The 24179-nt window shown below is 41.8% G+C and overlaps 1 protein-coding gene across 7 annotated transcripts in view; it reads left to right on the top strand.

The window, feature by feature from the left end:
* Positions 1–3216: 3216 nt before the first annotated feature.
* Positions 3217–24179, top strand: part of EFNA5 (ephrin A5) — a 297935-nt gene continuing 276972 nt past the window's right edge. For 2 of the 7 annotated variants that reach the window (XR_004967502.1, XM_036308959.1), the window contains exon 1: positions 3217–5244. Coding sequence is in view for 5 of the 7 variants with exons in the window: in XM_036308959.1 (XP_036164852.1) it covers positions 5120–5244 (125 nt within the window). In the remaining 2 variants the exon portion in view is untranslated. The remainder of the gene's footprint in view (positions 5245–24179) is intronic. The other 5 variants (XM_036308962.1, XM_036308961.1, XM_036308964.1 and 2 more) reach the window with 4 other exon arrangements.

Below are 24179 nucleotides of genomic sequence, written 5' to 3'. Positions count from 1 at the left end.
TTATATAATCCTGATTTGTATAAATTCAAATCACTTGAATAATGTGACTTGAATATGTCACATTACCAGCAATAAGTGCATAGTTAATAATACCTCTCTTACTGGTGTGCCATGGCAGGCACTGTGCCATAAGCATTTTTTTTTTTAAATATATTTTATTGATATTTTACAGAGAGGAAGGGAGAGAGATAGAGAGTTAGAAACATCGATGAGAGAGAAACATCGATCAGCTGCCTCCTGCACATCTCCTACTGGGGATATGCCCGCAACCCAGGTACATGCCCTTGACCGGAATCGAACCTGGGACCTTTCAGTCCACAGGCCGACGCTCTATCCACTGAGCCAAACCGGTTTCGGCATATAAGCATTTTTTAAAACATGCAATACCTGACTATTTAGTCAGTGGCACTGACCTATATTCTCTTAGACTGTCAAATAAAAAAATGACAGCCATCCAGTGAAAATGAATCAAAATTATACCTATTTTTTTTGGTCAAATTCGCAAAATATGTATTTTTTTGGTGTCGCACAGAATTTTAGTAATTAGCTTATGTATGCCGTGAGATGAACAAGTTTGAAAATCACTGTTCTATCAATTGCTGCTTGGTTACTCTAATAGCAGTAATTATGTAGGTATATAATCCCAAAAGGAAGCACTTATTTTAGGTTTATGAGTTATTTCATAGACATTTGAATTACGTTCTTTTTTTTTAAAAAAATATTTTATTGATTTTTTACAGAGAGGAAGGGAGAGAGATAGTTAGAAACATCGATGAGAGAGAAACATCAATCAGCTGCCTCCTGCACACCCCCTACTGGGGATGTGCCCGCAACCAAGGTACATGCCCTTGACTGGAATCTAACCTGGGACCCTTCAGTCCGCAGGCTGACGCTCTATCCACCAAGCCAAATCAGCTAGGGCTGAATTATGTTCTTCACAGTTGCTTTTATTGCAACTCCTTGACTCTTTTTAAGGCATACCTTTATTCTAACTCCTTGAATCATTTTAAGGAAGGCCATAATGTATATTTTTTTTGGTTTTGTTTTGTTTAAAATGGGACTCTCCAGACTCTAAACAAATTAGAGACATTTAAAATAGTAGGACATCCGTATTCTTTTGATATGTTGAATTTTTGCATTTCAACTTTGGTTACAGTATGTGTTTTCAGATAGGAAATAAGTGGATGTAAATTCTGTTTCTCTTCTTACTCCTTTGGTTTGGAAGCCACAGGAAGCCAGCTTGCTAACTCCCAGATACCTGATATTTCCCTGACTAAAAAGAGTCTCCGATGATGATCAGCATTTTCCCCAAGACAGAAGTTGTGCATTCTCTTCTGAAAGACACAGATGCCCCTTAAAAGGGTCCAGAGTATTTCCTGCAAAACTGCTTCAGTCAGGTGCGCACCTATTAGAGCTATTATCAAAAAGGCCGAGGGAAGAAATAAATGCATTCTTTCTGCAACAGAAAAAAAAACAAACACACCCCAAAATAGGCAAAGCACTTGAACATCAGCAAGATTAGAGACCAGGAGGGAAAAGTACATAACTTTTTAAATGAAAATTTGATTTTAAAAAGTAAAAGATTATCTTTTTAATCCTCTACTTGAAATTTTCTCACTTCTTTCTCATTGCTGGAATTTTGTGAAATATACAGAAGCATTTGTGTTAACATTCTGAATTTACTTTTTTTAAATTAAGAAGATGGTTTGTTTGGGTGATCTGTCCTGGAGTCTGTATTTATGCAGATTGCAATCTATACCTAGTCACAAACGGAAGAGTTACTTTCCTAGGACAATTTCGGAATCTCCTCGGGTGGGAAAAATTCTGCAATTGACAAACTACGCAACTTTCAGGCAAGGGCCCATAACATCCATTTAATTCCACGCCCGTGTGAACTGTTCCTTTTCCCTTAAGTCTTTATGGATCATGATCCCAGATACTATCAAACTCCATCTGGCTGAGCTGCAGGCAATACCCGCGCTGGGTGCTGACCGAGGGCCACCACTGGAGGGCGTCTGGACGCTTCCAAACGGCTCCGAAGCGCCTGGAAATCCTGAACTCCAGAGCTGGAAAGCGCAGGACAGACAGCGTGATATTTGATTATGTTGGGCTAATAAGTACAGGGAAGAACAGGTAAGTTTGGGAGCAAAACAAAAGTGCTCTCTTTCTTGGGACTAGCATTTCCCCACTGAGGCAGAAAACTCCCTAGAGAGCAAGAAAGAATAATACCACGCAGACTGAGCCCCGCGAGGGAGAGTCTCCAGGGTTTGCAGCCCCGCTGAGCCCGGCGCCTGGCTGGTTTCCCGGGCGCTGGGGGACAGGGGCACACATCCCGGGGCGCTGAGTCGGCCTCGCTGTCAGGCCATCGCGCTCCGGTGATGGCCTGGGGCCACGGTGCTGCAACCTGCTCTTGAAGTCCAGGAACGCGAGGCTTTTCCAATAATAAGGGACCTTGTTCTCCGACATAGGTTCCTTCCCGAAAAGACTTTATTCAAAACATTTACCCCTTGGGGAGTGGGTAGCGAACCAACCTCGGGGTTGACATGCAAAATGTGTAACGTATTTCTGATGGACTCTCCTGCTGCATTCATTTCCTGAACGGTCCCACTGAATGGCAATCACTTTTACATACCCTGTGATTTTCTTGGTGTTTTTTAAAAAGTGTTTTCAGGAAAGTCATGCTTCTTGCTCATGAACCTTTAAAACCCCTTGTAGGAAGCGGGGGATTGAAAGGCACAGGAGAGATGCTCAGCTCTCCGGATAACCCAGCGCCGGGCCATTGCTCGTTGGGAAGACCAGGGCAGATTTACGAGAACACGTATTCACTGAGGCTTTCTGCCAGCGGGTTCATGTCACCTGAGGGGCCCGGGAGTCAGATTCCGGCGCTCCGGCTCCCGGTTGGGAACCGGTTCCTTTGTAATCGAAATAACCCCATTCTCAGGTAAAAACGTCCGATCATTCCTCAGCCCGGACGGAATTCAGCATCCAAAGGGTTACGCGCGGCTGCTGGGCTTGGGTGGAGAAGAGGGCGCCTCGGCACTCCCAGTAATTCAATTAGTCAGAAGGAAGGTGGGGCCGGGGAGGGGGCAGGAGGCGAGAGGAAGGGAGGAGATTAGGAAAACGCCTCTTTCTCTTGGAACAGCCAATCTGGTTGGCGTAAAGAGAGAGGAAAAAAAAAAAAAAAATCCTGGCTCTGTAAGCGAACAGCAGGCTGTTCCTTGACTGGCTGCTCCACGCACCTACCTACCCAAGTAAACTGCATGGGGGAGAGGGGGAGGGTGTAACGGGAGCAGCCCCCCGGACCCGGGCCGCGGCGGCAGCGCGCTGGCGGGCGCTGGCTGGCGGCGCCTCCCCCTGCTCGGTTCAGAGCTCTCACCCGTGCTCGCGCCGCCCGCCTGCCCCGCGCCCTGCGTTACACGCCCGCCCCCCCGCCTCCCCTGCCCACGTTCACGCGGGCCGCCTCGCGTTCTCGTGCGGCTGCTGGGTCGCGGCTGCTGTCGGCTTTACACGCAAGTCATTAACGAGGGGGCGTGCCCGAGGAGATTTTTCCCATAAAGCACCCCCCCCTTTTTTTTTCTCTTTTGCAAAACTGACTTTTACTCCTTTCCACTTCTCGCCAGCCGTTTCAATCCCTCCCGGGCTGCCGGGGCTGCCGCCGCCGCTGCACTCAAGTTTATTTTCCCGCCCGGTAGGGGTTTTAGGATTCGGTTGGTGGTTTTCACCTCTTGCTGCTGTGCCCAAGGAGGGGAAGACGAGCAGCTGCGGGAGGATCGGGAAGGTTTTCTGATGTAGTCATCGGGGAGGTGCCACTCGCTCGTGCGCTCCCCCCACCCTCCCTTTCAAACTGATTGATGCGTCTCTACAAGTTGCTGGGCTTGGGGCCGAACCCATCGGAGTCGCGGAGAGACTTCTGAGGGCGCACTCGGGGCTCTTGGCACTGCGTCCGGGGGCTCATTCCTGCTCCCGGAAGGCGATCGGAGACTGACATCAGCCCATCCAGGAGTTGGACAGATTCATGTGAAAGTGATTGTTTCCCCTCCCGCTCTGCAGCCGAGCTCCTGGGTTGGCGTCGCCCTGCAGGTTTAGTCATCCCAGCTCCGCCTGGCTGGCTGGCTGGTAACCTCTGCTCTTCGTTCACCTCGGTACACCCACACCCGGCCGAGAAAAGCACGCGCGAGAAATCCCCGAGGCCAGCGCCTGCGGTGCTGTCTCCCGCCGCCGCCGCCGCTGCAGTCCGATTCCGCCGGGGACCTGCTGGAAGACACGGAGAGCCAAACTTTTTTTTTGAGGTTTGCGAAGCAAGACTGCTCCTCGCCAGCTTCGTTGCCGCTTAACCCGTTCCAGGACGCCGGCGGGGCTGGGTTTGTGGCTCCGGATCCCCACCCTCCTCAGCGCACCGCCCCGAACCCGCAACACCTACGACTCCTCCGCGGTTTCTGGGGGTTGCCCAGTGAAGGCACAGACGAGGCCACCGGCGCGAAGCCCCCATCCACACGGAGCTCTCCTTCCGCAGTTTCCCACCGGCCGCCAAAGTAACTTGGAGCGAAGCGGGGCGCCCTGCGAGAGCCCTGGGCGGCGGAGAGCTGTGCATCCCGCCGCGCCGACGCTGAGCCGAGCCGGGCGGGCCAGTGTATGTCTTCCCGCGGCCGCGGCGCGCAGCTCCCGGTGACTGTGCAGCGTGCGCCGCCGCCTGCCCCGACCCGCGCTGCCGTCGCTCGGCCGGGCGCGCACCTCCTTCTCCCGGGGTGACCGGCCAGCCGCCGCCGCCGCCGCCCTAGACACAGCTTGGCACCCCCTTACCCCGCCCTCGCCGCCGCCGCCACACACTCGCATGCTTCTCTCCATCTTGTGATTTCTTTTTTTCCTTTTGAACCCTCCAGTGGGGGTGCGAGTTTGTATTTAGCCCCTCCACTCCACTGCCTCTTTTCTTCCCGCTCTCCGCCCCCCTCCCCCAGCTTGGTGTGTGCCTTTTTCTCTTCTCATCCCTCTTGAATTTTATTTATTCCTATTTATTTGGCTCCTGCTCTCTCCCTCTCGTTCTCTCCTCCCCTCCTTCTCTCCGGATCCCTGCTCTCTCCCCGGAGTGGCGCGTCCAGTGCTCCGCCGCTGGCCAGGCGTGATGTTGCACGTGGAGATGTTGACGCTGATGTTTCTGGTGCTCTGGATGTGTGTGTTCAGCCAGGACCCGGGCTCCAAGGCCGTCGCCGACCGCTACGCCGTCTACTGGAACAGCAGCAACCCTAGGTAAGGCAATAGGGGGCAAGGAGTCGGGGCTCCCCGGGCCTCGGGGCCCTGCGGAAGGAGCTGCAGCGGCAGCGGGGAGCAGCGCGCACCGGCCGCTGGCAGCGCGCACCCTCGGAGCCTACGTCGTCCGTGCGCTGATGGCTTTCGGGGCGCCGGCGGGAAGCGCTTCCGTTGCGCCACTCTTTGTTAAGCCACCGCGGGGAGGCCTGGCGCCCCTGGGAGTCCCGGGTCTAACCAGACCGGCTGCCTCTGCAGAGAGCGAGGAGACTTGGAAAAGGCGCGAGTCCGGGAGCCGAGACTTTCCCCCGCTGACCCGCCGGGGCAGGATGGCCAGCATCCCGATACCGGCGCAGGGCTCGGTCCCGGGCTGCCCCGGGGCGCACCTCCGGGAGCTCCGGCCTGCAGCGTGGGTGCGCAGGGATTGCAGGGAGACCCGCCAAATAGCCCTAAAGTTTTTTTTTTTTTCTTTTTAATTTTTGTCTTTTCTCGGTGCTTTCAAAAAGCGCACGGGCTGGGGGAAGTGAGGGGGGCTGGGAAGCGGAAGCTTTAGGTTATTTTCCTCTTTAACTGCAAGGAAATGATCCGGCCCCTGGGTCAGTCTGGGCCCGGCGCTCTTGGCAGTGGAGAAGATTCTCCCACCTCCTCCACCCCTGGGTGGGCTCAAGGTGCCAGAAAGTTTGATCTAATGCCGGGTTACATCATGTGTGCAGAGCGAGCTGCAGGAGTTGGCAGAGCAGGGAGGTGGGAGCCCTTCGTCCACGGCCTGGCGGTGTGCAGCCAGAGGAGCCAGCGCGGTTCCCTGGAACCGTTTTTTTTGCTGCGGTCCCCGAAGCCCACGCGGGAGGCTAAAGGTGGGCGCCCGGGGCCCGGGGCCGCCCTAGCGCGGCTGCTGGACCGTGGCCACCAGCGGACATCCCTTGTCCACGGACACGGAATGTGGAGTTGGGGCGGGTGTTGTCCAGCGTACCGGACGGACCCCCTCCCAACCCAGAACAGCTCCGCTCAGAGCCCCACGTTCTCCCAGGCCTGTGGGCAGCAGTCTGCCCCACTGGGTCCAAATTGCTCTGCCTCTCTGGGACCGAGGCCAGCTTCCAGCTGCGGGCTGGCTTCGGTGCGAGCCCAGAAGGGACATAACATTAGTCCCCAAATCTCAGCTCCCCCCCGACCCCCCCCCCCCCCCAACCCCGGGCTGGAGTGGAAGTTGGAAGGACAGTGGTGGGATTCCGAGGAGAGTTTATGGTTGCTGCGCGCCCAGCTCGCCTGGGGAGAGGAGTATGGAGAGCGCTTCCAGTGCTGCCTGCCTCCCAGTGGACCTCTCCGCGGTCCTCCCGCCTTCCTTCTGCAGGCAGGGGAGGGATTCCCCACTTAAAGCAATGTCATCTCAGGTGAAGATATGGGCACATTTCCCCACTAGCGGTCCACCGGTTGCCAAACGGAGAAAAAGTCTCGTCCCCCCCCCCCCCCCCCCCCCCAGGAAAGATAATCACACCCGGGTAGTCCAAGCTCTAATTGCTTGCCTGGCAGAATTGGAGACATCCCTGAAAGTTTGGTTTAAAAAAAAAAAAGTCTTGTGGAGGTGGGTGGTGGGATGGGAAGCTATTTCTTTGACATGCCACTTACCACTATTAGAAAAAGAGAAAAAGAAGCCATCCTGCCAGAGGAAATGCCTTTTATTAAAGCTGACAAGACAAATAGATCAAGCTTTGCAGTTGTGATGGTGTTAAAAGCAAGCCTCATTATGCTGGTCGGTTTTATTCCCCTTTGGGCTTTATTAGACAGCATACACAAAACGGAGGAATTTATATTTGTAAACTTTAGTGCCTTATTAAATAAAATAACGGTGAAATGGTTTAGTTGAATTTGGGGCATTTTGCACTTGGTTGTCTTTTCTTTCCCATGCCAGACTTCACAGTGTCCTTTTTTTCTCACTAATTTATTTGGGTACTTGGATGTTCTAGTCATCTGGGTTAAAACAGAATCAGCCATACCCCTGTACCCTTCCTTCTTAGCCCGCCTAGCTAATCTGAGTTAGCTTGAGGACATTTTATCTTGGGTTATCTCTGTTTTGTGCTTTTGATACTGTTGTTTGGTTTAAGATTAGCACATTGATTTTTGTCACAGGTCATGTTTTTAATAGCTCTGCCCTGCCTGCAGGAAGCTCCTCTGCTCAGGATGCCATGGGAGCTTTGAACCAGCCCAAAGTTCATCTGTAGAATTTTTAAGGTCCAAGAGTATTCTCCAGTCAGTATTGTAATTGGAGGTCCATGGAAAGGCCTTTCTATTTGATCATTATCACTCCGATAACGTTCAAAAGAAAGAATGACATACACCTTTCCCAAGAGATTCAGTCCTAACTTTAGTATGCTTAAGGGTTTATGGACTTATTTATCTTCCTATATTATTACACTAAAATTTACTTTAAAAATAATATAATTTTACAAATGTGGGTGGCAGATTTGTCTCTGATATGTTAAATAAGATGGTGCTTTTTTTGATGAATTAAAAAAAGTCAGCTTGGATGTAGTTTAAAAGGAGCCTAATGCAAAATAAGTAATTCAGAGGGGGGAAAAAAGCAGTTTATTACATGATAGTGAAACAGGATTTTAGAAAATTTGCACCAATTTACTGACTTTCATAAATTCAGTGTTTTACATTTCCCTTTCATATATGTTATCATTACCAAGGTAATCTAGCCATGCTTTTTGGTTTTGCATAAACCCTACCTTTTAAGATTTTGCTAAACTAATAGCATAATCAAAAGACTTCAATCTTTTGGAAAAAAGTAGAAAACTTTAATTGCAACTTAAATAGATTCTTAAAGTTTTTATCTTAAAGACTTAAAGTTCAGTGGACACATTAAGCTGCAATGATACCATGCAAGTGAAGCAAATATATTTTAGCGTATATCAGTCAACTTCAAATTAAAATTATGTTTAGATAAAATTAGAATTTGATCACAGGGTCTAAATATTTTATATTATAACTTGTGTAGTCATAGGCATTTATTTGCTACATTGTGTTTCATTACTGACTCCATTAATACCATAAACATCCATTGATTTAGGTTCATAGAAGAGAAAATATTAAACTTACTTGCTGTCAGATAGTTTTACTGTTAGAATCTATCTTCCCAGGTATTCACTTCTGGGAAATGGATGCTCAATTTTCAAATGCTGATAACTTTTTAGTTGCCAATACTTATTGGGCGGTGGTCCAAACTAATTTCATGTGTTGAATTGGCACAAATTTCTGAAGTAGCAACTGAAAACTATCAGTCTGAGTAGAAGTACATGGTAACATTTGCCTAAGTGCATATTTCATATTTTAAAAATTTCAAAACCTGTATTAACTTCACCCAAGTAGAGTAATAGAATGATCCTATTAATGTTATGCTGAATTCTGAACTGGCATGTCACTCAGTAACTTGGAGTAATGAAAATCCAAATCAAGGAGAATATAACTATTTGTCCTTGATTTCTTTAAGAATGTAAAAAGCTTTTAAATAACTTTTTAAAAGACTTTTAGTGATAAAACTTTATTTACTTCTCCTTTAGTAGCTACTCTTTTAAAGATACAAATGACTCAATATTAAGAACATCCAACTTAATCTGAATGAAGGATGCTATAAACAGTTTGTTGCTTCCAATGAAAATATTCTTTTAAATATTGTGTGTATATGGAAAAGTTCTTGGATTCTTTTGACCACTTGCCAAATTGATGCTAGGATAATTAAAGATGTCTCCCACTGCTTGGTGTTAATGGATGGAATAGTGACAAATACAACCAGCACACTTTAAGAATACTGATTCTTCTCACTTGGTGCTTTGCTTCTCTTCAGGTTTGAGCATCACCAATTTAAAATGTTATTTTCTCACAAGAAAACTTACCTCTGTAATTCATCTGGGATTTACCAAAATTTAACCTAATCATATGTTTTCTTGGGCTTTTCAATTCTTGCAGAGACTTGTAAATTAAATATTTAGTGTGAGCGTAGCAGGTAATTGACAACATTTAGTTTTGTTAACATGTAATCTTGAAGTTGTGAAGGTGATGTGAACTTCACGTCAACACTCCCGAATCTTTAGCCTGTAGGTCATGTGCATGAGGCTAATTGGAATTTTTTCCTGATGATGATCCCTGAGTATTTTTCCTCTTTCAAAATTTTATGTTTTATTTTTTAAAATCTGACCCATCAGTGTTTTAATGCCAGCATGGTGCCTTTTCCACTGACAAGTAAATGAAATCAATTTGGTTTAACTCTAAAAATTTGTTTGGAGGAAAGGTGGAAAATTGATTTTGTTTTGAATAAGTTTTATTACCAGACTTGTAAAGTATTTAACTTTGTTTTTGAAATTTTCAGTGTTTTAAATAATATTGTTACATTTAGAAAGATAAAAAAGTTCTTCAAGTAAAAGGCATTACTTAAAATCTTTTAACTTTATTGACTCTGAGCTTCGATGTAATATATCAGTTTAGTAGATGTAATGAGGTAGGTTTATTATTTTGATATTTATTTATATCAGTATTTATATAAACACCCGGATAAAAATGAAGCTGTATGATGGAGATTTATATCTCATGTTTTTATCCCTATCCCTTTAGGAGACCTGAACTGAATCTGCCTTCTATTCCTCTATTTTATCTAGAAATTTATAAAAGAGAATATGCTTCTTGTTTTTGGACAGTTTTCCATAGAAGTTTGGAAAGTGAAGTTGGCTACTGAGATGTCCTGTTTTATCCATTGTATACACTTTATTATTTACTCCTATTAAGCTACCAGAAGTAGTCACCTATCTTTAGGTGACTGGAGCATCAGTGCTAGTTGTGGCTCACTTGTCAGTACAGTTTAGTTGGGCATTTCCAGTGTGAGGCCAAAGTTAGTAAACTCCTTGTTATTAAAAGAATCAGAGAGAGCCTTTAGCAGTTTATTACTCCCTGTTAGTTGCTTTTAGTGGTATTAACTAAGCCATTGGTTCACTGAACAAATATCTTGTTGCCGTGTGTCTTCTGGCTGATAATCAATAGCTTTAAAGACTCCCACCTTTGAATGCGGAGGATCAGGTTTGGAAGGAGCACATAGTTATTTGGGGGCAAATTAACCTTGTGAATTTCTTGCCATTTAATCTTGCAAGATGCCTTCTGAACAGGGATTTCATTGCCTTCTGTCCACTGGCCTGGTTTCCTGTTGGATAGGGACAGATAAAAATGAACGCCTCCTTTTCTCCCCTGTTGCTATGTACCAAGCAAGCTACCAACTTCATGCTGGGCCAAGAAAATGAATGCATACAATTAGTCCTTCCGGAGTCCTGGTCTTTGCAAGCTTGTGAGAAGTATATGGCTAAAGAATGTACCTTTGAGAAAGAGTGTACATTAAAATATAAAATGAACAAAACAAGAAAATGGTAAGACCATAATTTTATATATGGGTAGCATTTGGTCTCTTGCTTAGTATTTCCACCTCCTCCCCACAATATACATATTTGGCTTAATAGCTTTTTAAAAAGAAGCCACTCAACCTTCTTCATTTTTGTGCTTGTTTTGAATAACTTACAGTATAGCAATGATGATTTAAAAAGCTGTATTTTAGTAATGAACAAATCTATGTTGACTGAGTATATATTATCAACTTTCTTTTCAGAAACAGTATAAAAACTATGAAAACAGCTTTGATTGGAATGTCCTTGTTGAAACGTAAGCCTATATGTCCCCAAGTACAGTAAGGCCTTCCTTACTGGTCACTTACTCTGGATACTCCGTCAGCATCAGTCTTCCAAACTGAGAAAAAACTGCCTTTTGACCATTTGTGACAGATCACACCTTCATAGTTAGGCATAAAAATCCCAAAGAGCGGTATAAGGAATGAGATATTAAAATCCACTTTTAGTATTGTGTCTTACGATGGTGGTCTTAGGGAGCTAAACATCAGTAAGTTCATGTCACTTTTAAGGGCCTGATTTATATTACTAAGTTTGTATTTTTGTCTACTTCTCAAACTATACCCTGAGATTGTTTGGTTAGAAAAGTTTCTTGTGATTAATTTAAACTTCCAGTGTTTCTGAATTGGGTATTACTAACTTCCCGATCTGTTTCCCCTTAAATTTGTCGGCATATACGTTTTCAAAATTACATCATTCATAACCAAGACAGCACAATGACACAGAAGTGCTTAGTTTAAAATTAAGAACTAATAATATAACGCAAGTGTTTCTGTGCCATTACTATTATGCATAATTTTCACTATAAATGAAAAAAGTTTCTTATATCTCAGTATTCTTGATCATTTATACTCCGTAATGTACTTTGTAGGATTTATTGGAAATTACTGATATCGCTGCACTATTTTCTGAAATGTGTGTGGATGTAAACTTTTGATTTTTGAGGCTTTTGAATATTGTTTTCAAACAGTGAGCCAAAGGTTTCAGTAAAAACATTATTTTAAAATAGTGAAAACTTCTAGTTAAAGTTATCTGGTTGCCGAGAGACAGTTGTCTACCACAGTGATGGTTAGCTCAGCTTTCATTCAGGTAGGATTCTATCATTTTCAATAAGGAAAAATAAACCTTTGTCATCTTTAGAAACATCCTTCATACAATTGACAGCTGACAGCTTGAAGAAAATGTTACTGTCAGGTCTTATTTTCCACTCAAGTGAGAAATAAAAATAGTTTTGAGTGATTTAAAAAAAACCTGTTTAAACATTATTTCAAAATGTGGGAAATGTTTTTAAATTTTATGTATATGTCATAGAATTAATCTGCCATTTGCTTCAGGGAAGGTCAGCAAAGTACAGTTCAAGGAGAGAGTGTCTAATAGTTAAGTTCCTGGGTGTTTAAAAAAGCCAAATATGTGCAGTTGATGTGTTTGTAACAGGATATCATTGGACATTTTTGATGGGATTCTTTAAGAGATATGTCGATATTATTCCTGTTACTACTTACCAAGCGACCTGATTTCCATGACTGATGATTGTGATTCTGATGTAAAGTGTAAGTAGGAATCTTGGTCATGTGATATCTCTGTATACCTTTTGTACAATCACGTTTTTAGTACACAAAGATTAGACCTTTCACAAAATTGCTTTGCTATTAATAATTTTAAATAACTGCACAGTGTAATCCATAGGTTTCTTTCTGGAGGTGCGTGAATACATACTTGGAGATTAGAAAATATGACTAAGTCCTTGTTTCCCGATTTAGAAAAGCTAGGTTTTGGGCTTTCAGTTAAATCAGCATCCCCCCCCACCTCCCCCAAAGCAGCCATCTTGTTTTAGGACCGATTTTCTTTCTTTCATGAAAATGGTCCGGAAATGAATATGGACGCTAGAAAAGGACTAAACCACTTTATAATTATTTTGTCAAGGCTCTACATTTAAAGCTCTACTTTAAGTAATTTGAGCTCATTCAAATGCTATCTGCTTGTATTGTTGATAAAAGAGGATGTTTTAGCCGAGTAGTAATATATTTTAAACTCAGGCGTATTACATTTTAATGTTAAATTTTGGGCTGTACCATGTTTACATGTGCAATTTTCTTTTGCAGTTTACAACTTATTAATTTCAAAGTAATATATTAACTGCCCTTATTACCACCACCCCCCAAATCCTTATTCCTCTTTCTGTACGAATAGTCCTTTTTATTTGTTGATTGATTTTTTTCTCTCAAATTGTTCAGTGGTATCAGGAATCTTTCTTCAGTAAGAGATAGTGGTAGAAATGTAGTACCTCTAAAAATGAAGCATTTGGGGTGCTTCCAGAAACATGAAGCCAGAACCTTTTTGGCTCTGAATTATAGGGTCTCACTAAACCGTTCTTGTGAGTTCTTACAAAAAATTATTTTGGAAGTACATTCATATTTGGTATTAAAATTTATAAGAGTATATCCACTGGGCCTGCAATATTTTCCACCATGTTTTATATTTTTGGGTACATTTGGAAGGACATGTGGCCTAGTAAACTTTACCCAAAATTTATACTACACTTCTTGCTACTGCATCTGTTTGATGATGTCTGGAAACATTATTCCCATGTCCTGCAGTAAAAACAGAACTTCCTTCAGATTAATTTCGCAGTAACCTGACTCAGTCCTCCTGATTAAACTAGGCACAGCTTGAATGCCACTATGTCACAGGTTGCTTCTGTTCATGGGAAGCAGGATTTTTGGTGGTTGTAGAAACAGTTTAAAAACGATAAATGAAATCCACATTTTAAGAATGAATAGACATCTCATTGGCTCCTTATTAAAGTCCAAGGTATGAGTTGACAGATTTTGTCCCGAAGAGCTTTCCTCTGATAGCCATCATCCATTTTCTTTGCCTGGAAAAGAGGAAAATAACTGAGTGCTCATCTTTGTTTTTAAATGAACTAACAAAAACTTTTGTGTGTTTTTTTTTCCTTTCTGCTTCTGAGCTGTCAGAGTGTCCATTCTAAATTTTATTAGTTACTTATTTGTATATGTAGAAACTATAATTAACAGTTAGCTCTTGCCTCTTTTCTGTGATAACACACATTATAAAGGCAAATGAAACTAGTTCTCATTAAAATGTGGTTGGAATAAAATCAGGTCTGGTTTATTTTGGTTGGATAATTATAGTGCAAATTGTTATCTAGATTTTGATGGTGGTGGGCATGCCACTTGATATTTCATGTTCCATAGTCTCCAGTGGGATATGTGACTTTGTCATATTTACTGAACAATGTGTAGAGAGGACTTAACCTTTCGGTTAAGCTTTTATAGTATTTAATTTTATGGAGACAAATGGGAATGGGGAACAAAGGAAAAATATTTCTAAATATGGGGAGATGATCCTTTGTGTTTAACAATTAGGTGAAACAAAGTGGGAGCAAATGAGCCCAGTTCCCCTTCTATTGTTTCAGGGCAAGAAAAAATACAGACAGATGTCGGAATGTGGAAGCTGTGACCTCTGACCCACACAGCACGGCCACTGCCCTGGCACACAAGTGTCCTGAGCCACACCATGGGAGCAGGATGCTTTTTTGAAGTGACTGACACTTTGAGAACCTGACACTGCTTCTGTAGTGACTTGTCGTTCTCCAAAGTGTCAGCCTTTTAGCTTCAGTTTTTAAGTTCCTCACCTTACCTTTTATAAAAAATATTTGGCTGAGCCAGAGCTTTCGTGACTTCTGGGTGGGTTCGGTATCCCTATAGTCACGATCAGTCTTTGCCTCCCTATAAATTTATTCATTGGATTGGGATGATGGAGAGGGCTCAGATGGATGGTTCTGCTGCACCAAAGTGTTCAGCTTTATTAAGCTAATATATATATAAATAAATATATGTATTTTATTAAAGACGGATGAAAGACCTTTTCTTTTAGTCTCTGCCCTTCAATCTCGCTAGTAACCCCTGGGTTCAGACAGACCATTAATGTTTTAGATGCTGTGGCATTCAGTGTTTTCTTCATATATTTGTTTACTGTTACAGCTTCAATATACTTTTATGCCTATTTTGGTAGTTTTTCTGGCAGGGGCTCCATTTATTAAAATGTAGTGACCCAGGACTAAGAAGGGAACAGTTCAAATAGTGGTGCTTCTGACAGGGTTTTGTGTCAAACTAGAGAAAATAATAGGGAAATGAAAGCTGCCAAAATGTGTCTCCCAGTTACTAATTAATCAGGCGAGAAAGGACCTTGGTGACAGATCTGGTGTCCGCCACGACAGCAGTTCGGGAATGCTTTATTTTAAATACTGTATAAAACAAATTAAAGTAAGCCTCAAGGAATGTAGCACCCAGATATTTGATATCACATGTACTATTTTTTTTTAAGTCTGTGCAAAGCAAAGTAAAAAACGGAATCTTTGTACTCTTCATTGGTAGTATCAAAGCATAAAGCTGTTCTAAGGACTATTTCCCTTATTAATAAGCAATGCTTTTTTTCTTATTAACATTTTAATACAGATACAATAGTATCCTTGGTTCTAGTATTGATGTAATCCTGTAGACATGTTTTTATTGTTGATAGAAACATTTTTTTAAATATTTCCCCGAGACGCTATCATATGCTCGTCATCAATATTTTGAGCATTACTGTAATTAAAGAACAAAACTTTTCCCTCTCTGCAAATATATGTTTTAGCTGTCCCGGAGGTTCTAGTCTCTTTTGGAGATATTCCCATTGTGTTTGCTGGACCCATAATTAAATGCCTATTATTAGTATATTTTTTCCTATAGCATTTACAACATAAAAAGAAAAGGGTCTTGTATGGAACTGTAGCTGTCAGGGAAACAATGAGAACTAATTACACACACTGCTATCACCATTGTCAACTACACTCTTGGGAAAACAACAGCATGACAGTGTGTGTATGTGTATATGTGTGTGTGGGATGCATCTATGTATACAGAGGGTACTTTGTATGAATACATATATGGGAAAATGAATAAAGGACAACCTAACTTAGTTAATTAAAAAGAAAAAAAGCAGTTCTTTTTGGTGAGTGAGGGGGTCCTTGCTTTAGTATCCTGTTAATATGGACCAAGAGAATCAGCAACATTTATGACTCTGAATATCTCATTATTTTGAGTATTATTTTGGAATGGTCTTGTCATCAACACTTCTATGCTATTAATGTTTCTGATTATTTCTTATAATTATCTCTTTAAAAATTTATTGGGTTGACATTGGTTAATAGGATCACATAGGTTTCAGGTGTAGATTTCTATGATACAAGATCTGTATATTGTACTGTGTGCCCACCACCCAAGGTCAAATCATCTTCTGTCACCATGTATTAGGCCCCTTTCATCCCCAACCCCCCATAATGATCTCTTATAAATTATTTCTTCACTTAGCTCTAGATTTTTGTGTATATCTGGCTATTTGTGGACTAATCACTTAGTTTATTTATCGTGTAGCTCTCTCTATCACTATCTTGTTCTTTGATGGCTTTGGCTACTTCACTGCCTTTGGGTTTGTCTATTGGTAGATGGATTTTTTAAAAATATGTTTTATTGATTTTTTTACAGAGAGGAAGGAAGAGGGATAAAGAGTTGGAAACATTAACGAGAGAGAAACATTGATCAGCTGCCTCTTGCACACCCCCTACTGGGGATGTGCCTGCAACCAAGGTACATGCCCTTGACGGGAATTGAACCTGGGACCCTTCAGTCCCCAGGGCAATGCTCTATCCACTGAGCCAAACTGGTTAGGGCTGGTAGATGGATTTGAGAAAGAAAATAAAACTAAAAAATGACTTTTCTGAAACGTATAGCAGGTTTGGTATGAAATTTGATGAGAAAAGACTCTGAGGCCATTGAATAACATGAGGTTTTGAAATCAATTTTGGATTTCAATCACCCATGCCATCCCTGGTCTGTGGTACCATGTAGAGTCAGGACTTGGCCCTATAAAATATTTCCATAGCATTTACAACATAATATTTTCTGTTATTATTTTGATTCCTTGGGTGAATCCTCTTTACTATATTTAAAGCCAAAACCAAGTGGGTGATTTCAGGAATTATATACTGGTTTTAACTTCTTTTTCCAAAGTTTTCACATTAAAGCCAAAGCTAGCATATTTAATACCTAACAGTAATAATATATTCCTCTATTGAGTATCTACAAATCATAATTGATAAAATATTTGAGTGATGTATGCAAACGCTGGGAGGCATGCAGCAGATTCAGAGATGAATAAGAGAGCATCTGTACCCTTAAGGAACTTGCCATTCTGGGCAAAAATAAGAATTTTGTATACACGATTACAGTGCAAAGTAGAAAATACTATATAAGAAATCTTTACATATGGATTTATTCAACAAATAATTGTCTAGTGTCCATGTGGGCCAGGTATTGTCCTCTGGACTGGAGATGTCACAGTGAACAGTATGGACAACATTCCTGCCATTATGAAGCGTTTCGGCCAGCAATTTCTAGATCACTGCTTCTTCTCACAAGTAATCTGGTCACAAATGCTTTCGGGTGTGTGTCTTATTGAAGTACAGATTTTAATTCAGGAGGGCTGGGGTTGGGCCCTAATATTCTGTGTTTCTAACAGGCTCTCAGTTGACCCAGATGCAGTGGGGCCCTTAGCCACAGTATGAGCAGCAAGGTTCTAGATGAATCTGTCAAGAGAGATTGCTCTGGCTGCTCATCCAAGGACTCTTGTTGTATTTGCCCTGAACTTTCCATATGTTCTACAATATCTAAATTGGCTTAATATTTGCATGAGTGAAAGTTATTAGTGTGAAGGCCTAGTTCATTTCTAGCCACTTACCCTCAAATCTCAGACAAATAAAATAGAGTTTTACATTCAGGTTTATGCACCATTAAAAATACACCACTAACAAACGTAAATAGGCCAGGGATTTTTGTTGTATGTTATGGAGGATACTGTCATAAAAGTACAAAGGAATTTATTTGCAACCTTCCCCAGATGTATGTTATGTGGCAATGCCAGAATTATACCTCAGAAACAGATTAAAAACAAAACCAAAACGCTTTCCAATTTAAATCCATATGGTTAAATGAACCCAAAATGTTCATTTTACAATCAGCATAGAAGATGACTAACAGTTTCTCTGCTCCCACTGGTGGGGTTTCTTGTGGGTGGCTTTCAGGAGCCAACACTCCAGTGGAGTTATTAATGGCTCGCGGGGAAATTCCTTCCTGCTCTAAAATTCTATGATGCTAGTGCCCTCAGTGAGAGAGCTTTGTTCCTGTAGAGTCTAGGAAGTGTAAAGTCTGTAAATGTGCTTCTGCCTTTCCACAGCTTATATATCATTTGCTTTCCCAAAACAAATATTATGCGATGCTTGTATTAACAAATAGAGAATGGAACTAGTTAAATTCAGATTACTCTGCCTGCTTCCTTTTCTGTTGTTGTTCTTCACTCTGTGTGTACAACTACATATGACTAATCTCCTAAGCACTTTCAAGCCTGTGAAAGCATCAGTGAGTAGACTTCCTTAGCCAGTATACCTCTATGAAATGATTATAAAAAGGCAGATGAAACTGTTTGTACTGTAAATCAGCTATATTTTTACAAAAACAAACAGAAAAAAGGGAAAGGATGGTGAGCACTCTTAATTCAAGTATCCTTTTGTTTTTGCAACAATTTTTACCAACTCCTTTTTCTAGTTAATTATTGGACAGAAGCCAGTCTTTTCATTTTTAAATCCTTGGTAAATGGATTTAATTAAAACATCGGGTTGCATTTTGTAAGAACTATGAATATGAAGGATAGTAAATTGAGACATGACTGTTTTGTGTGTATTTTGCAGATTTAGGTTATACTTGCCGTGATGTAATAAACATACTGAAGCAATAACTTTCAGGTGACTGCCACTTTGAGTTTCTAGTTTTATGATTCAGGTAGATAAAGAAATGCAAGAATCTTCTGAGACTATGTGTGAACTTAAGTGGTTCCTAAAAGAGAAGTGAGCTGTGTACTTAGATGATTCATTAAGTTTAGAAATAGGATATCTTCATTGATTAAAATGAAGTTATTTGCATATCTTAAGCAATGGCTTTGTTCAAAATGGAGTTGCTATACCTAAGGTTTGTGGTCATTTCTGTGTTTAGTTAAAGAAGAAGAAGCTCAATAGTTCTAGTTACTGTTTTTCCCCTTTGCTTTTGAAAAAGGGAGAAATACATTGAATGGTTTTTATTTTTAACACAAGGTTATTAACACTAATTTGTCATCAGATTAACGGGTTGTAACCAAGTTTTTAGATACAGTGATATGTGTACATTTATAGATTGTTTTGACAGCATAAACGAAAAGCATTGAATTCATGCCCTTCCCCCCCTTTTTTTTTGAGTTTTCATAATAGCAGCTGTGTGAGATAAAACTTTCAGATGGGTTTGGGTGTCATACAAACAAGAGCTCAGAGAGTGAGATATTAAAAAGCCTGTGTCAGATTGGATTTTTCAGTCACCTTTATTAACTTCTTTAAAATTATATTTTAGATCTAATTAAATTTTTTTTTATTAGTTAAGGTATTACAAATGTGTCCTCATCCCCCCCCATTAACCCCCAACCTCCCCCCCGCCCCACACACTCATGCTCCCATCCCCCTGTTGTCCATGTTCATTGGTTTGGCTTATATACATGTATACAAGTCCTTCGGTTGATCTCTTCCCCTTACCCCCACCATCCCCTACTTTCCTTCTGGGGATTGATAGCCTGATCGCTATTTCTCAGTCTTTGGATCTGTCCCTTTTCATCAGTCTATGTTGTTCTCTATAATCCACAAATGAGTGAGATCATGTGGTATTTATCTTTCTCTGGCTTATTTCACTTAGCATAATAATCTCCAGTTCCATCCATGCTGTTGCAAAAGGCAAGAGTTTTTTTTTTTTTTTTTTTTTTTTTTTACTGCAGCATAATATTCCATTGTGTAGATGTTCTAATTACATTTTTGTTCTAGTCGAGTTGGACATATGCCATTCATCATGATGAATCTGAGCCTCAGTTTCTTCACCATAATAAATAAATGGGCATAATAAAAATAATGTATCCTGCCCTCACCTGTGTTGTTCAGTTAGATGAGCATCGTCCTATGCACCAAAAGGTCACCAGTTTGGTTCCCGTTCAGGACACATGCCAGGGTTTTGGGATTGATCCCCAGTAGGGGGTGTGCAGGAAGCAGCCAATTGATGTTCCTCTTTCATATCAATGTTTCTCTCTTTCTCTCTCCCTTCCTTTCTCTCTCTCTCTCTCTCAAAAAAAAAAAAAAAAAAAAAAAGTATCCCTCAGATTTATGAAAATTTAAAGGAAAGTGTATTTGTGAAAGGGTTTTAGAAACTTAGAACACCATTATAAAAAGACTAGAGATTAAGAGGGTCACCTTACGTTATACTGCATCTCACTTTATAATTCTACAAGAGGCCCAGTGCATGAATTTGTGCACAGGTGGGGTTCCTGGGCCTGGCTGGCGATCGGGGCCTTCTCACCCAGTCCAGCCAGCTGAGGGGAGGGACTGTGGGAGGTTGGCTGTGGGAGCTCACTGACCACCAAGGGGCAGCTCCTGCATTGAACGTCTGCCCCCTGGTGATCAGTGCGTGTCATAGCTACCAGCTGGTTGTTTGGTCATAACGGTCGCTTAGGGTTTTATATCTATAGATATATTTCTGTAAATGGCATAAATCTGGTGATCCGTGAGGTCCAAAAGGTTGGCGAACACTGGTTTAAGCATATCTTTGCAGCAGCGGTCGCCAACCCGTGGTCCGCGGACCGCTGGTGGTCTGTGAGGCCTGAAAGGTTGGCGACTGCTGGCATAGAACACATATTCTCACAAATGAAGACTTATTTTCAAAGCATCACGGAAGAGTTGACATTTTAAAGAGATAGACTGAGTTGCATTACTTTTGTATTTATGTATCCCTGATAGATATGATTTATGCATTTACATTGGTTTTCTTTTAATGGAATTCACATTTTGGACTTCATTTTGTGATTTCTACGAAGAGTAATAATGTGTGAAGAATGACACTTGAGAGGCAAGTCCCCTAGGACCTTTTTCGCAGAAAGGAATTTGGGTCTCCTTTGTACAGTCGGCCAAGTTTATTTTAAATGTCTTCTTGTCCCCTCTCAGTTTGTCTCTTCTATATGTTTTCCTCCTTAGACTTCCAAAACCCTAATAGTCTGCTTTGGAATTCACAGGTAATAATGAGATATCTTCATCTCAAAGAAGAAAGTAATGAACACTGACACCCTCTTGGAGATGCTCGTATTTCCAATGAGGAGCTTGTGGAAGGCAAATCAATTCCTGTCTGGGGCTGTTTCTTACAGACAGCCCCTCTGGCCCTGGGACCCTTGGATTCCTCTGAATCCTCTTGCCAAGAGGACACGTTTTAACCTCTTGACACCTCTGTGCTTAAAACACTCTTGTTATCAACTGCTTTTAAACTTAGTTCATATTAATTATACACACATGGATGTTCGGAGCATAAATAGTTCATAACAGAATCTAGCTGAGAAAGGAAACAGAATTTGTCAAGGAACACATATTTTAATGTGTTGAAACCTGAGTAACACGTTACTGTCAAAGGGCCACTTTCCTGTACAATTGTCTGGTGGTTATTCAAAGCAGGTTTTATTTCATATGTTTATAGTTATTTCGGAGAACAGCAAATGTGCCTGTTCCTTGTTTTAAAATTGCAATCATATACTGACATAATTATTTTATAGTGTTGTTTTGCTCCTGAAGGTATAGACCTCACGTCTGCCCCTCAAAAGAAGGTAATTCATAAAGGAAATTACCAATGATCCTTATGTGCGGGACCCAGACGTGTAGTGATAACTGAGGGCAGCACTTAGCCAGAAATAACCAAAATTGTTTGAAAGAGCACCTAGAACTCTGCATCACTGATTCCCTAAAGAAAACAGTGTGTTAATATTTAGAATTGCTATGCTCACTGGAATGCTAGAAAGACCTTTGTTGTGCTTTTATTATTTCATACAAAAGTGTGTTTTTCTCATCCTGCTAAATTGGAAGTTAAGATTTGTCAAGGGAATGAGCTTGCTATGAGTTTATTTCAAGTTTAAAACTTTGTAATTGTATGTTACTTGTCGGTGGGTGTCTGATGAATGATTAATGGTTACAATTTCTCCCCTGTTCCAGCCTTCCTTTCTTGGCAAAGGGGTAGTCAAGAAGTTTAAATTTTGATGACTTACTTATTGACACTTTGTATTAAAAAAATAATTTCGTATACTCTTATATATCAGTTTAAAAGTATCAGCTAGAGACTTCATCTCAGCTAGGCCGACTCAATATTTTCTTTCCAGGAGAGGATGTTGATTGATCAAATGGACTGTATAGCAATCCAGTAATTCCTTAAGATGTTGAAATGATTGAATTGAGTATTCCAATACATTTGATGAATGTAGACAAACATAATAGAACAGGCCAATCCAAGTATACCTAACCTTTTGCCTCATACTCTTCGCAGGTGGGATAGTTTGAATTCTCTTCATTTTTCTTTGGGAAATGCCAAATTATGTCCAGGTATTTTATAAGTTTAGGATATAAATGATGATGCGCTGCTCTTTAATACTAGGGTTGTCGTAAGCTAGAATTTTAAGTTTGGATAGTTGTAAATCCTCTTCAGTTTCTCCTGTATTAAGCTTTTCAGCTCATTTGTCTTTGTCTTTATGGAAACATTGTAAAATGTGAGTGGAATGTATAGTTCGGTCAGTGGTTCTCAACCTTGGCTGCACATCAGCATCACCTGGGAATCTTTTTAAAATCCTGACTTCTGGGCCTCATCCTCCGGAAATGCTGTTTCTTTGTTACTCATGTTGTGGCCTCACCCCATAACAAAGAAACAGAATTTCCGGAGGATGGGGCCCAGAAATCAGGATTTTAAGAAGATTCCCAAGTGATTCTAATGTGCAGCCACGGTTGAGAACCACTGAGTTAGGTCTTTAAGCAGAAAGAACAAAGCCTGTTGATTGATTTGGATGGAATAATGAGCACTTGGTTACAGCTGACACTATGGATGTCTTTCCTCGGTGTCTAACTGAATTCTCTTGTAATTTTATGTGGCCTTAATCGTTTTAGTAAAATTTCCCAATTGTCATTTTAGGTAAGCTTTATGAAAGCTGACTTAAAAAAAATTAAATCAACTGGGCAAATATAAAAATATTTACAGTTAAATAATTTTATTTTTAATAGAGGATCTCCATTTATCTCAACAAAAGGCAATGCACCTACACAGGAAAACTCCACTTACTCCAATATGGTGTTAGAACTTGCTGCTGTTCTCGCCCCATCCCCCCTTTCACTCCACCTCCCACCTGCCATCTGTAGTAAGCCGCTTTCACTGTCAGGGAGAGAGGGTGACTTTTTCTTTCAGGTCATTTTCAAAGCCAAAGCCATAGATCGCCTTCCTAATATTGCCAATAGAGCAGACATACAGACTAGTATTGATCCTATTTTTTAAATATATTTTATTGATTTTTTATAGAGAGGAAGGGAGAGGGATAGAGAGTTAGAAACATCGATGAGAGAGAAACATCGATCAGCTGCCTCCTGCACTCTCCCTACGGAGGATGTGCCCACAACCAAGGTACATGCCCTTGACCGGAATCGAACCTGGGACCCTTGAGTCCTCAGGCGGAAGCTCTATCCACTGAGCCAAACCGGTTAGGGTCCTAGCACACTCTTAATTGAGGGTGCTTAAATGGGTCGTATACGTAAGATGGGGTGGGGGGAGTTTGGACTTCACTCGGGGCCCTCGCATTGCTTTTCCAGGCAAAGGAGGCCAACTCTGGTGGTTGACAAGATCAGGGCCCTGCTCACAAGGTATACAGGGGTCTCCTTCAATGGATTTGCATTGCAGCCTGATAGGGAGTTTGAAGACGGCAGTAATCACTGTTGCAAAGTGATTGGTTTTCTTCTTATACATTGCTAATTAGTATTGAAAGTCTAACCTGTTTTGTTGAAGAGACTCTCTTTTTCTGAGAGGGTGGTTTGGACAGTCATCTATTTACTCTGTCCTTACATGCCCCCCCTCCCACCCCCCTTGTTGAAATAAAATCTGGAAACCTCTGGGGACTCCCAACTGTTGAGTTCTGCTTGGAAGGAGCTTTAAAACTGTGGCTCCAAACTGAAGTAAATATTGACTGGGTCTGGGGCTGAGGCCGGCTCAAAGCCTCCTATTGTTCCTCCTTAGTCAGCGCTCCAGAAAGAGCTCAAGTATGCATGTGCTAGAGAAGAAAGGCTGTGGAGGGCAGTGAGCAGGGCCCACAGCTGAGCTCGTAAAAGCGCCAGGGAAAGGGAAGCCGGCTGCAAAGCCGCCTGCGGCTTATGCTGGGTTACAGATTATTTGGGAGCCCCAAGTGCAAAAAGGCTGTCTGACCTGTCGATTTCAGAGAAGTTTCAGGTACATGAAGCTGCCTTGGTGGGTCCAGCTCTTCTCTGAGTGGAACCTGCATGCCAGCAATGCTGTCTTCTCTAGAGCGAATGAAATG

This window comes from Myotis myotis, unplaced genomic scaffold (genome assembly GCF_014108235.1).
Source record: "Myotis myotis isolate mMyoMyo1 unplaced genomic scaffold, mMyoMyo1.p scaffold_m19_p_5, whole genome shotgun sequence".
In the NCBI taxonomy this organism is placed as follows: domain Eukaryota; kingdom Metazoa; phylum Chordata; class Mammalia; order Chiroptera; family Vespertilionidae; genus Myotis; species Myotis myotis.
The sequence above is the reverse complement of the archived record's forward strand: the minus strand, read 5'-3'. Positions and strand labels throughout refer to the sequence as shown.